The sequence below is a fragment of the Halichoerus grypus genome, chromosome 1 (genome assembly GCF_964656455.1).
Source record: "Halichoerus grypus chromosome 1, mHalGry1.hap1.1, whole genome shotgun sequence".
Classification (NCBI taxonomy): domain Eukaryota; kingdom Metazoa; phylum Chordata; class Mammalia; order Carnivora; family Phocidae; genus Halichoerus; species Halichoerus grypus.
In genome coordinates, this window is record NC_135712.1 from 80,697,210 (window position 1) to 80,711,763 (window position 14,554).

At 39.6% G+C, this 14,554-nt stretch overlaps 1 protein-coding gene across 7 annotated transcripts in view; it reads right to left on the reverse strand.

Annotated features, from left to right (window-relative positions):
• Nucleotides 1–14,554, reverse strand: part of VPS8 (VPS8 subunit of CORVET complex) — a 346,107-nt gene that overhangs the window by 234,942 nt on the left and 96,611 nt on the right. For 6 of the 7 annotated variants that reach the window (XM_078068205.1, XM_078068209.1, XM_078068208.1 and 3 more), the window contains 2 exons: nucleotides 2,575–2,819; nucleotides 1,567–1,635 (listed from right to left, as the gene is read on the reverse strand). In XM_078068205.1, the coding sequence (XP_077924331.1) occupies nucleotides 1,567–1,635; nucleotides 2,575–2,727 (222 nt within the window). In that variant the 5' untranslated portion in view covers nucleotides 2,728–2,819. Of the gene's footprint in view, nucleotides 1–1,566; nucleotides 1,636–2,574; nucleotides 2,820–4,164; nucleotides 4,187–14,554 lie in introns of those variants that run through there. The other variant, XM_078068206.1, reaches the window with a different exon arrangement.

A 14,554-nucleotide genomic window follows, 5' to 3' on the forward strand; every position in this document is an offset into this window, starting at 1 on the left:
ATGAACTAGTTTCATTCATATGACCACTTTCTTTGCCATTTTTTTTGAAGATTTATTTATTTATTTGGGGGGGGTTGGAGGGAGGGGTAAAGGGAGAGGGAAAATCTCAAGCAAACTGCCCGCTGAGCGTGGAGCCCAAGCAGGGCTGGATCCCATGAACCTTAGATCATGACCTGAGCTGAAATCAAGAGTCAGATGCTCAACTGACTGAGCCACCCAGGGGCCCTTTGCCATTTTTATACAAATATGTTCAAATATGGCTTTATATACAACCTTCTAAGCTTACTTTTATTTCACACTTAGTAAAATAATTGAAATGAGGATATGATTAAGACATTAACAAAACTGACTAAAATTAATCTCTTCATCTCTAAATGAAAGATTTCTTCTCTATTAGAAAGCAGTAAATAAGTATCACTGTAACCAGTTATTCTTTCATTGACCAAAGCCTTCTGTGTCAAAATTTAAAATGCTACATCTTAACACAGATCACACATTTTCTAAGTTAAAATATATTAAAAGTAACAGCAACATCAAATGGATATAAAAACAGAAATCAAAGTCATACAAGAATAGTAAAAGATACAATTCACAAAGAGAAGTAGTTTGCATCCTATAAAGTGTTGGCTACAACCCCCAAAGTATAGGGGTAAAAGTAATAAAGACCAAGACCCAACTCATTCAGCGGGCATTTCTTTTGGAGAACCTCTGCATCATTATCTTTTAGAAAACTATGGATCCAAAACAGATTCACGCATTTAAAAATCTTTCTCAAATTTGAAGCTAAAACTTCCAAAAGGAGTCTTAAGCAAATTTTTAAAAGATCAAGAAGACTGAGTTGAAGAATTGTCAGCAGATGCCAGGTACATAAAAGCTCCCATACTTCACCAACATGTTACTTCCACAAAATTCCTTTATAAAGCCTTTCTGACCTGCTAATTCAGAAAAGAATAACATCATTTCAAAACTCTGAGAAACTTTTTAACAAAGATGGTACTCATAAGATACCCTGTGGAGGTTTTCCCTTTACACAGAAGGATGATGAGGTGCATTTCAAGGTTGCAGCTGCTCTCTAGTATCAGAGGATGAGCTATCTGAGTATCACTGGTAGAGATGACATTATTGAAACATAATACAAATCTCAAAAGTGACGTGAATTTAATATTTCAACTTGCTTACTAAAATGTTTTCTCAAATCTACCAAGTATAAGGCATTGTACTGGGCACAGACATGAACAACACATGGCTTCCGCCCTTGAGAAGTTCACAGCCTAGATGAGTGCTGTCCAAAGGTACTTTCTGCAACAATGGAAATACTCTGCACCTGTGCTATCCACTGGACTAGCCACTGGCCGCATTTCACCTGAGAACTTAAAATGCACCTGTACAACTGAGAGACTGAAATTTTAATCTTTACTTAACTATTATTAATTTACATTAAAATTGCCACATGTGACTAGTGGCTCCCATACTGGACGGTGCAGATCTAGATACATACGCTATAATTAACCCAAAAGCATTAAAATCAATTCCATAAAATGACCGTGATCATTAATATACACTTACCTCATTGAGTATGCTTTCCAGTGTTGGAGGAGTATCAACTTGAGGAATATCAAACTCTTTGTCATCAATCTAAATAGAGAAAAGAAATTATTTTCATATAACGCTGCTTTCCCTCTTAGAATATTGTGAGGGTGTTTAAATTTATTAGAACCATTACCAATTAAGAGACAAACATATCACCAAACTGATCATGCAGAGAGCCAACTCGATGATCCATGGTAGTAAGGATCAGGTCAAAAGACTACAGAATTGTTTCTTATCCTATCCACATATTCATTGATTATCAAAGACAAATATACACTGACGGCACCATCTTGACAGCCCTGTCTAGAAAGCTTTTGTTCATGAACTCTGACATGTGCATTCTAAACAGGACAACACAGCATGTCTCATGACAAGCCCCAATTTTCTAAGTGTAGAAAGCAGTATACAAAACAATATACGAGGTCATAAGCAATATACAAAGGTCTGACGTTGCATTTCTTAGTTATTTCATAAATTACGGTGAGAAGTGATTAGGTCAAGCAAATTGTGATTAAATATCCTCCTGGTCACAAAAATTTATTACTATCAAATCAATGGGAAAAAAAAATCACTGCACATGGGACGCCTCACTGGCTCAGTCAGTAGAGCATGCGACTTGATCTTGGGGTCATGAGTTCGCGCCCCATGCCGGGTGTGGAGCCTACTTTCAAAGAATAAATAAAATATTTTTTAAGAATCACTGCACAAGATTTCTAAACCTAGCACTAGCTCTATGATCTTGAGCATCATTTAACATAGCCAGCTGCACTTTGGCTTCTTCCTCTTTAAAATGGATTATCAGAGTATGTGAGGCTCAGATGAGAACGTACGTTAAAGTGCTTCATAAATGGTAATGACATACACAAATGAAGAGTGATATTATCCCATAAAACTGCACACAGACTTCTATTAATTCATGCAAAAATGACAGATTGAGTCTTTAGGTCATAGCTCTAACCATCTTAACAAAAGCTGCATTTTTACCAGATCATTTTTGAACTCCAGTTCCTTGTCCAGATCTATGTAAGAGAATTTTGAAAGTGAAGCTTCAAGATTGAAAGACTTATTCAGCTCTTCTTCAGTAGTCTTGGCACTGAGGCTCTGTTCCACATTTTCATGGTCTGGTTCATTTTCCATATTTATAATAATTATAATTCAGTCAATCCAAGCAAGTCTTTTTTTGTTTTGTTTTGATTTTTGGCCTTAGATCATGATGACCTGAATGATCTCTTCTCAAAAAAGAAAAAATATACATTATTTAGATTTCCTCAATTGGACATTCCAAAGACTTACGTGGTCAGACTTTTGTGGAAACTGATTGTTCATCAATCATCTGATTGTAAGGCAAAGAGAAATCAGTATGGTCTGAGGTATGATATTGGGGGAGAGTTTCTATGGGAGCACAAAGGAGGAACATCTAATTCAGGAGTCTGGGAAGTCGCCCACCACCCAAAGTCATTAAGTCTGGTGATAGTGACAGACTTGCGGTAAGCCAAGTCTAGTCAGCCACTAGACTTGGTACCATCCAGATTTATGTTTTAGCAGCATGAGGGTAAATTGGTGCCAAGAACTGCAATTAACCCCTCCCTCATACTCCCAAACCTCAGAGTAGATCTCCAGTTCCCCTGGAGAAAAGCATACAAATCAGTTTTGCCGTTGGCATCCATCCAGGGCCACAGATGTCTCAGGGAGCTTGTGTAGACACAGAGGACCCAGGACAGATAGCTAGCCACTTAATATGACACTAGCAAACCTAAGCGTTCAGATTACGGGAGACAACAATGATGCCAGAATAAAGTAAGACCGCAGCCAACTAGGGATTTCTAGGATTTCTAGGAAGAAAGCTAGTCATAGAAAAACATGGACATTCGCAGAGAAAACTGAAATACTAAAAAAAAGTATGCAAATGTTTTATATATTTCATAGCTCTAAAGGATACAATGCCGTATCAAAAAGAGTTTTGTTTACTTGCAAAAGAGAAAACAACTGCCTGCAAAATCTCTAGAAAACTAAAAACATATTCAGGAAAAAATAATTATAAGTTTAATGATTAAATTTGTTCTTAAGTGTTTTTAGTTTGTGTTCTAATTAGGCTACAAGTGGCCAAATTTTTAGAAGTCCCTCCCTGAGCTCTGCCTGTTTAGAAATAAAGAAATAAAAATATGAAAACAGAAATAACGCCATAGTAATAATGACAGTAAAAACAAAGGTCATTTTGTTTTCTAGACTAGCAATATACAAAACAATATATGAGGTCATAAGCAATATACAAAGGTCTGACATTGCATTTCTTAGTTATTTCATAAATTATGGTGAGAAGTGATTAGGTCAAGCAAATTGTGACTGAATATTCTCCTGGTCACAAAAACTTATTACTGTCAAATCAATGGGGAAAAAAGTACCCAGCCACATGCAGTAACTCTCTATGGGAAGCTTTTTCAAACTACATACTGTCCACGGCCCACCATATGAACTTCTCTCAATCCCACTCCTTAATGAAGTGAAGGCAAAGGAAAGGCTGACAACTAAGCCACTGAAAGAATTAACTGTTTAAAAAGGAGTTGAAAGGGGCACCTGGGTGGCTCAGTTGTTAAGCGTCTGCCTTCGGCTCAGGTCATGATCCCAGGGTCCTGGGATCGAGCCCCGCATGGGGCTCCCTGCTCCGCAGGAAGCCTGCTTCTCCCTCTCCCATTCCCCCTGCTTGTATTCCCTCTCTCGCTGTGTCTCTCTCTGTCAAATAAATAAATAAAATCTTTAAAAAAGAAAGAAAGAAAGAAATAAAAAGGAGTTGAAAATTAGTTGCTGGTATTGTTTAAAAAAAAAATGCCCAAAATTCACTGACAATTTTATCCAATTAGGCTCCTTTTTTTAGTATTTATGATGAATTTCACTTTGTGCAAAGTTTCATTTTTATCAGATTAAAAGAAATGAGCATCTATTATATGTAAGACATGTAGACTATGAAGACTTATTTTTAAAGAGCTGAAACCAATTTTTCTAGCTAGTACATTTGGTATATTACCAAATACAGACTAATTTCTTTCACATGTTACAGAAATAGACTCCAAGGCTCCGTCCTACAAACACATGATAGTCAAATACATTCCTAGAAGACGTAACTGAGGGCACTCTGTTTCCGGCAACATTTGAAAGTAGCTTTCCAACCTCAGGTACTAAATGTACTTCTCCTTTTGCAGTGAGCCAAGGGCAGAAGCAATATGAGCTTATATGCCTTTCTTCAAAGAAGACTCATGACAATTTCCTTCTTAATAAAATTCTCTTATTTGTACCACTTAGGAAAAATGATTACAATTAGTCAAGGAATGTTTGCAAACAAGCATAATCTAATTCACATTCAGTGATTCTTGAGGACAGTTATTTTTATTCTTACACATTAAAAAAAGAATAATGGAAAAGACCACAATAGCCACACCTCAAAAAAACCCCACTTTTACTTAAATGACTTAATAACTGAAAACATTTCATTCTTCACATTGGTCTTTGCAAAATAACTCAGGAAGTAAAACAATTTTTTTCTGGCTTTTTATACCTCCTATCTGGTGTTACTTAAGAGGTTCTCAGGGCAGCTCAGCATCTGTGAACACCAATACCACATTCGAGAAGTTTTATGTGATCGAGCATCCCCTGAAGAAAGAGCACCATCTTGCCATGCTACCCTACTCCATTTCCAGCCTCCACTTCACTGAGCTCCTATTATTGTGATATGCTGGCAAAGTGCAAAGAACATAAGCCAGAGTCATTAAAATGAGGTTTTAATCTGGGCTTTACCAGTTCCTATCTGTGACCTTGGCCAATTTGTCTACCTTTCTGAGCCCCTCTATTTCTACACCTTTTAAGATGAAATATTGTGGCCATTTGTGTTGTTTGCCCAGAGCAGCACCTCTTGCTGGGGGCAGGGCTCCTTCAAACCATGTGGTTCTTGTGGAGGCTGCCAATCAAAAATCCCCTACTAACAGAGAGTGCATAATGTAGCCAGAGTGCTTCACTGGGATTCATTAAAATGGAACTGGTGAGGAAAAGCTGCTTCCACTGTTCTCTAAACAACGAATAGTAAGGGCGAGCAGCACCCCCACCCTCCACCCGACCCTGTTCTGCAGAAAAGGAGGTCATTTATTCAATATATATCAACTAAACACCTAAACACCTACTATACTTGTCACTGGAGATCCACCTCTACGAACAGATTTTACATTCTAGGAACAGATTCTCTAGCAAGAATAAAATCAACCTACAAACAGAACCAAAGAGGTCAGAGTACCCTGATACCACTCAGGACCCCATGTTCTAGTCTTCTGACGTTCGCTCTGGCCGCAGCATTCTGGCAATTTGGCTACCTACGCCAGCATCCTCTCCCAACACACTCGCTCGCTCGCTCTCTCTTTTTTTAAATCACTTAAAACGGAGAGTCCTGCGTCTTAGAATGCAACTACCTATTTGCAGAGCTACTGTGAGGAATAAACAACATAATGACTGTAAAGCATTTAGAATAATGCCTGGACACAGATTTGGTTTTCAAGAAATATTTGCTATTATCATTTAAAATTTCCTCAAGATTTCCACATTCTTCCAAGTTAAAGATCCTGAAACAAGATCGAGTACTTTTGTAAAGGTCTAGCTAGTTCTAAGCATATCATAAGGATACCTTATTGGAAGGATATACTTACTTCTGCTCTCAGATTAGAAGTTTCTTCATCAGTTAAATGTAGGGGTTTTATCTAAGACTAGTACAGCCCCCAGCAAAGCATCAGAGACGCCTTAGAAAAAAAGTCTAATTATGAAAATAAGTCTGATATACTACAAGTCATTCTAAAATTGTGCTTTCGCATCAACTTCCTCTTTTATCACTTACCAGCAATTATACCTTTCTGTTACTCAGCAAATTTATTCAACCCAAATAGACCTAGGAATCAAAAGATACCACACTCAGGTATTTTTTGAAAAGGAGAGTTCACTGGAGCAGTGTCTCCACATTTTTTAGAAATTGGGCTGTGCCTGAACCTGCCTGTGGTAGGCAAGATAGTAGTGCCCAAGGATGTCTGTCCTGATCTTCAGGACCTGTGACTGGGTTACCTCACATGTCCAAAGGAACTTCACATGTGTGATTAAATTAGGATCTGGAGTTGCAGAGATTATCCATGTTGGCTCAATATAATCACAAGGGTCTTAAAATGTGGAAGAGGGAGGCAAAAGAGAGTGTCAGAGAAGAGATAGGACAACAGAAGCAGGGTCACAGGGACGCCTGGGTGGCTCAGTTGGTTAAGCATCTACCTTCGGCTCGGGTCATGATCCCAGGGCCCTGGGATCCAGTCCTGCATTGGGCTCCTTGCTCAGCAGGAGCCTGCTTCTCCCCCTGCCTGCCATTCCCCCTGCTTGTGCTAACAAATAAATAAATAAATTCTTTAAAAAAAAAAAAAAAGAAGAAGCAGTGTCAGAGAGATGCTACATTGCAGGCTTTGAAGGAGGAAGGATGCCAGGAGCCAAGGAATTTAGGCAGTCTCTAGAAGCTGCAAAAGGCAAGGAATAGGATCCTCTCCTTAAGCCTCTAGAAGGACCCCAGCCCTGCCACAGCTTGATTTTAACCTAGTAAGACCAGTGCTAGTCTAGTGCACTAGTGAACTAAAGAACTGTAAAATGATAAATCTGTATTTTTTTTTAACCTACTACATTTGTGGTAATTTGTTACAGCAGGAATAGGAAATGACTACACTAACAAACTTCAATTAATTTGTCTCTGGACCCATTGCCAACATTCTGAAATACTAATCCTTCCCTCATCACTTGGTGTTGCCCAAATATTTATTGAGCAAGTTCTTCATTCCAATACACAGACCAATGATGAACTGCTTAATATAGGACACTTCTATTACACATGATGCAGACACTACTTTCAGATACCACTTAAGTGCTATCCCAGGACAAAGGTTGGCAATAAACTACTGATAATTTCCTCTGAAGACTAAATTCTACAACTAGTTCTCCACCCGACCATCCTGCAATCTAGTGTTCCTATGGCGGATGCCAAGCTGGACAGTACCTGCAGACGACACAATCGTTAAAATCAATGGTTTCTTAGTCTCTCCCAGAATGAAATCACATTATTCCGACAGAAAAATGTAGGTCATAGAATCAGGATTACCCAGTATGTTGTCCTCTTCTGAGCACTGATAAACTAATATTTTAATAGTTCTGATTTAAGATTATCTGACATCTTGACAGTTCTGAAGGCTATTCCCTCTTAATAAGGTTATTCCCAACCAATTAGTAATAGATTCAAGGACCATTTAAAAATAAATATATGTATGATATAAACATCAATGACCCCATTTTAACACGGATGAACGGAATAAGAACTCCAGAATGTGACCTGTATTAGGCTGGGTTAATACAGAACTCTTCTACCAATTTTTTGTTGTAGTAGTTGTTTTGTTTTTACCTTGGCAGACCTTCCCTACCATGCTCAAATTCCAGGATCCTATTTAATTCACTGGCATTCTTTTCCTCCTAAAAGTGTCATATGAGACACCTTTCACAGTATGGTGAGTCGAATCAAATTTTGTTTTTTTCACTTACTGTATCCCCAAAAAGGTATCATGAAATCATGATACGGAAAGAATATTACATTCCCACTTTGTTTCCAGCTTTCCCAATCAAGTATTTCTCTTCTTCCATTTCTTTGTCTTGTTTGGTCTTCTCGTGGTTTGTTTTGTGAAGAAAAATACAACAGATGATTAACCTCTATTTGTTTTCTATTCTCTTTCTCTAGTAAATGGACTCATTTTGAACAGATCCCCATGCCTACAGTGTAAAATTCCAAATTCTACCTACAACTATTTGGTCAACTAATCTTCGACAAAGCAGGAAAGAATATCCAATGGAAAAAAGACAGTCTCTTCAACAATGGTGTTGGGAAAACTGGACAGCTAGACGCAGAAGAGTGAAACTGGACCATTTTCTTATACCATACACAAAAATAAATTCAAAATGGATGAAAGACCTAACTGTGAGACAGGAAACCATCAAAATCCTAGAGGAGAACACAAGCAGAAACCTCTTTGACCTTGGAAAAGCAAAAATAAACTCTTGGGACTTCATCAAAATAAAAAGTTTCTTCACAGTGAAGGAAACAATCAACAAAACTAAAAGGCAACCTACGGAATGTGAGACGATATTTACAAATGACATATCTGATAAAGGGTTAGTATCCAAAATCTATAAAGAACTTATCAAACTCAATACCCAAAAAACAAATAATCTAGTTAAGAAATGGGCAGAAGACATGAACAGACATTTCTCCAAAGAAGAAATCCAGATGGCTAACAGACACATGAAAAGATGCTCAATATCAATCATCATCAGGGAAATACAAATCAAAACCATGATAGGATACCACCACAAATGGCTAAAATTAACAACACAGGAAACAACAGATGTTGGCAAGGATGCAGAGAAAGGGAAACCCTCTTACATGTTGGTGGGAATGCAAACTGGTGCAGCCACTCTGGAAAACAGTAAAGAGGTTCCTCAAAAAGTTAAAAATAGAACTACTTTATGACCCAGAAATTGCACTACTGAGTATTTACCCAAAGGATACAAAAATACTGATTCGAAGGGGTACATGCACCCCATTGTTTATAGGAGCATTATCAACAATAGCCAAATTATGGAAAGAGCCCAAATGTCCATTGACTGATGAATGGATAAAGATGTGGCGTCTGTATACACACACACATACATATAATGGAATATTAGTCATTAAAAAGAACAAAATCTTGCCATTGCAATGACGTGGACAGAGATGGAGTGTATTATGCTAAGTGAAATAAGTCAGTCAAAGACAAATACCATATGATTTCACTCATGTGGAATTTAAGAAACAACACAGATGACCATATGGGAAGGGGAAAAAAAGAGAGGGCGGGGGGAACCAAACCATAAGGGACTCTTAACAACAGAGAACAAACTGAGGGTTGATGGAGGGAGGTGGGCAGAGGATGGGCTAAATGGGTGATGGATATTAAGGAGGGCATTTGTTATGATGAACACTGGGTGTTGTATGTAAGTAATGAATCACTGAATTCTACTCCTGAAACCAATATTACACTCTATGTTAACCAACTAGAATTGAAATAAAAATTTGAAAGAAAAAAATAATAATAAAATTCCAAATTCTAAGCCTAGGATTCCAGATATCACATGAGCTGACCTTACCTTCCTTTACAACTAAACTTATTAACCTGTATTCAAAATCCTTCAAGAAGAGCTTCCCCTTTCTATCCATGTCTGCTCACACTAGTTCACCTTCCCTTTCCTTTTCCTCTCCATTTATCTAAGTTCCTTCTTTCCTTCCTTCCTTCCAGGCACCTTCCTTCCCTAAGCATCCTCTGAATCTAGAATGCATGTCTTCTTTATAACAGTGCCTTGGCGCTTTCCTCATATTGATTCATTAGTTAACTCACCATGTGACTATGTCTCTCGTCCCCAACTATACAATACAAATGCAGCCATGTGGAGCACCTGCGTGGCTCAGTTGGTTGTGCGTCTGCCTTCGCTTTGGGTCATGGTCCTGGAGTCCTGGGGAGATCAAGCCCCGTGTCAGGCTTCCTGCTTGGTGGGAAGTCTGCTTCTCCCTGTGCCCCTTACCCTGCTCATGTTCTCTCTCTCTCACTCTCTCAAATAAACAAACAGAATCTTAAAAAAAAAAGAAAGAAAAATGTAGCCATGCTTCTTTGTATACTGCACATCACTGGGCTCACTGACTTGCATAGGTGTGTAACGTTCAATAAATATTTACTGATTAACACAAGAATTGGAAGACAGGACTAACACCTGTGTTGCAAATTAAATGGGTCAGTTTTATTACCTGTAATTGTTAAGCTTCATAGGATATTATTTGACTCACAGCCTATAGGAATCTATGCCATAGTAAGCCAAGTTATAATTGAGCTCTACCTTTATGTAATCAGGCTTGTCAACTACTGTTGATCATATTCATCCCTCAGATATCAGCTAAAACTCTGCTTCCTCAAAAAGCCTTTTTTTGTCCTGCTCAACTGAACTAGGTTCCCTGTTAATATGCACTTATAACATCGTTCTCCTTCTTCACTAAACTTGTCACATTGCAATCATTTTTTCAGTGTCTGGACCACCACTGCCTTCCCTCAGGAAGGAAAGTAATAAGGTTCCAGGAGAGCAAAGACCAGATCTGTCTTGTTCACCACTGTATTCCTAGTGCTAATCAACTCACCAATCCCTCCCTTCCTCCCCCCATAAGCAGCCAAGCAACACTGAATCACTGGCTTCGAGGGCTTCAAATAACAGTTCTGGTCATTCAAAATAAGATAGGGTTAGTCATTCTACCCCCAAAAGCCTACCACCTTGCAAGTTCCATTCTTTGCACCTAGATGAGATTTTTTACAATCCTTAACACTGATTTTTTTAATGATCATTTAGTTCATGTATAACATGACACAAACTCCACAATTTCAGATGTTTTGTGTTCTTTTACATTAATTCAGCCTACAAAGTCAAGATGAAACAGTGGAAATGTATCATATGTCCATTCCATTTACAGGAATTCAATTTATCTTCAGCAAAGGTAAAGAGAAAAAAAGAAATGATTCACACAGAAATGGGGACTCTGCACACCATTCCACACTCAATACTATACATTTCAGGGTGAGCATGGGATAGGAGATTGGTATCTGCTGTCCTTTTGGTCAGTCTCAGTTCTTGAATGCCTCATACATAATTATCCATTTCACCTGTGCTTAAAATAACAAATAGTACGCTGTTGCAACACAGAGCAAAACCCGGCTGTGTTGCACATCCTGAGAGATAGGTCAGTCTCCACCATGACTCCTTCCCAGGTACTTTTCAGGGGTACTCAAGTTTCACCTTACTCATGGACTTCAGAAACAGACCATGTGTTAGGTAACAATGCTACTACGTACTTGGATGAGATGCACACTTGGCCCCTGAGTTTCTTTCCAAGAATAGGCACATTTAGGCCCACAATGCTCAGAGCTGCCACTATGAAAAAGCCCAAACCTCTGTTTCTCTTTCTCTTTCTCTTAGCAAATGTCTAAATAAGAAGAGTAATCATTTAAAATTCAGGAAGTGCATATAGAACAACAAATGTTAAAAAGAAAAGTGGAGGAAAAGAAGAGTACCTAAGACCTGCCGGTCTGGTCGCATGATGCTGTTACTATTATGTTACTAAGTTATTATTACGAATTGTCAGGCACAACCTTCAGCCACAATCTAAAAAAGAAAAAACTAATCCCCTACGACAACATACAAAACAATAGTAAGAACTAGGTCTACGAGTATCTGTTATGCATAAAGCCTAATATTATTCATCAGTTTTATATGTGTATAAGTAAAATGAATGAAAGAGAAAAAAAAAAATCACTTCTTTCCAGCTTTCAGTAAGTCCCTACTATTATAAGAATCACTCTTCAGGGGCGCCTGGGTGGCTCAGTCAGCTGAGTGTCTGCCTTGGGCTCAGGTCATGATCTCAGGATCTGGGATCGAGCCCCGCATCGGGCTCCCTGCTCGGCCGGAAGCCTGCTTCTCCCTCTCCCGCTCCCCCTGCTTGTGTTCCCTCTCTGTGTCTCTGTCAAATAAATAAATAAAATATTTTTTAAAAAATTAAAAATTAAAAAAAAAAAAGAATCACTCTTCAAAGATCCACCCACCCCTCAGAGAACTTCTCCTAAGAAGCACATGGGCCTTGTGTAGGCTGACATATACTCCCCTTCTTCTTCACTAAATTGGTATGAGTGAATTCTTTAAGTTAAATGCACACAAGACAGGATTCCATTCAGTTGTAGGTTGAGTACATGGTGGCTTTCCAACTCATCTTAATTAACTTCCAATTAATTGTCACCTCAATTTCTCTTGGTTAGGTGTCAAGAAGGACGTAGTCACAAGAGGTTTTTTTTTTTTTGTAAAGAGCAAAAGGAAACTTCTTGCTCAACTGCTAGGAAAAACAAATTTGATTACAGTTAAAACATTCCTTCACCATTTTTCCTTTGGAAAACTGCTCCTCCTCCACATTACCAAACAAGTAATTTTAGTTGTGCTGCCAATCAAATATCCTATCTACCTAGCCAGAAAAGTAGGCACAGGACATTCTTGTATCCATTTGGCCAATCATTGTCCTTCCCTGGAATTTGTAACTACTGAAGGTAGAGGAGTTTTCTCTTCTGGGAAGATGTTAACACAGGGGCTAATAGAATGAAGATAATGCAAACATAAATTCAAGATTCAGTTAAGACTAGAACAGTTTGGGGGTGCCTGAGTGGCTCAGTCGTTAAGCATCTGCCTTCGGCTCAGGTCATGATCCTAGGGTCCTGGGATCGAGCCCCTCATCGGGCTCCCTGCTTGGCGGGAAGACTGCTTCTCCCTCTCCCACTCCCCCTGCTTGTGTTCCTCTCTCGCTGTGTCTCTCTCTGTCAAATAAATAAATAAAATCTTTAAAAAAAAAAAAAAAAAAGACTAGAACAGTTTGATCTGACAAATATATACAGATTACACCTGAAGCTGTGGCTCAAGAGGCAATCTAACCTCTGTGACAACTATAAACAGATCGAAAGTTAAACATACTTCCTTAAGTTCAAAACGTCTCACTTTTCGTTCACATACATAACTGACATTTTGTATCACAATGGTTGACATCTTTATGAAAGAGTGAGATATAGCTAAAAAGTGCCATGATGCCTCATGAAGACAAAAAACATCCAACCACTGATGCTGGTCCAGATACAAAGAAAATAAAGGATAATCAACATACTATTATCTTAGAGCTCTGGAAAGAATTTTTTCACATATAACTATTTCTCTTTGACATATAAAGCCTATAGTTCAACCAGAATTTTTCCCCCACCTATCTTTACTCTGCTTTCTATGGAACAGGCCAGCTTTACCAGAGGATTCAGTATCTCTTCTCTGCTTAAATTTAACCATGAGCAAACCCATGTCTTACACAAACACAGGTAGATTCTCCATCCCCATTTGTATTAGACTTCAAACACACAGACCTGACATGTAATTACCTCCCAATCACAGACATCCGGAGTTGGTGCCACACACCTGACATGTAATTACCTCCCAATCACAGACATCTGGAGTTGGGGCCACAAGTCAACATCCATGATTGTTTTGTGTTTTCTTTTTTTTTGGGGGGGGGTTGTGTGGTAGAGGGTGGGCATGCAGAGGACGCAAGACTTCTGGTCCATTCTATATGAGTCTAATATTAGGAGGTTATGGAGGGGGCATGCCTAGTTGAAGAAGGCTCCCAGCTGATCCTGATAACCCATAGCCATGGAACCTCCCGGGCTGACCCTACTTCATCCCACCCTAACCTCCCTTTGAAGCAAACCCAAACACTTTAGGCAGCTCTGTCTCCCTCTTTTCCCGGGTACCACACTTGGGAGAACTAACCAGGACACAGGAGTGGCCTCAAACTTTAGAGACCCCCCTGTCCTCCTGCTCTCACTCTGGAGCACAGCTTGCAGGCAGAGACAAACTGGAACCAGCCTCACAGGGTGCGCACCAATCCTAAGAGGTGGACACCTGATCTAGGCCTCGGCCTCACACTTGGGGAGCACACTCATCCCAGTCTTTGAGGGACAGACGAGCCCACACCTGTGCGCCGGGCCCGAAAGGCGGGTTGCACACTTGTTCGGTCCTGGGGAGGAGAGTGATCATCCACCTCCTAGTCTCACAATCAGGGAAGCGGGTGCACCTGTCCTCAGCCCCACATTCGTTATGAACAAGTGGAAACCTCCTGACCCAACTGCAGGCCAAACGCAGGACACGCCTCTCCGCCCCAAAGTCAACCCCACCCGGCCCTTGAGCCCCGGTCCAGTTAGTCCGCCTGGGGCCGCTCCGTCAGCCACTCCGAGGCCGCGCCGCCGCACGGGGGAAAGGGCCGAGGCTC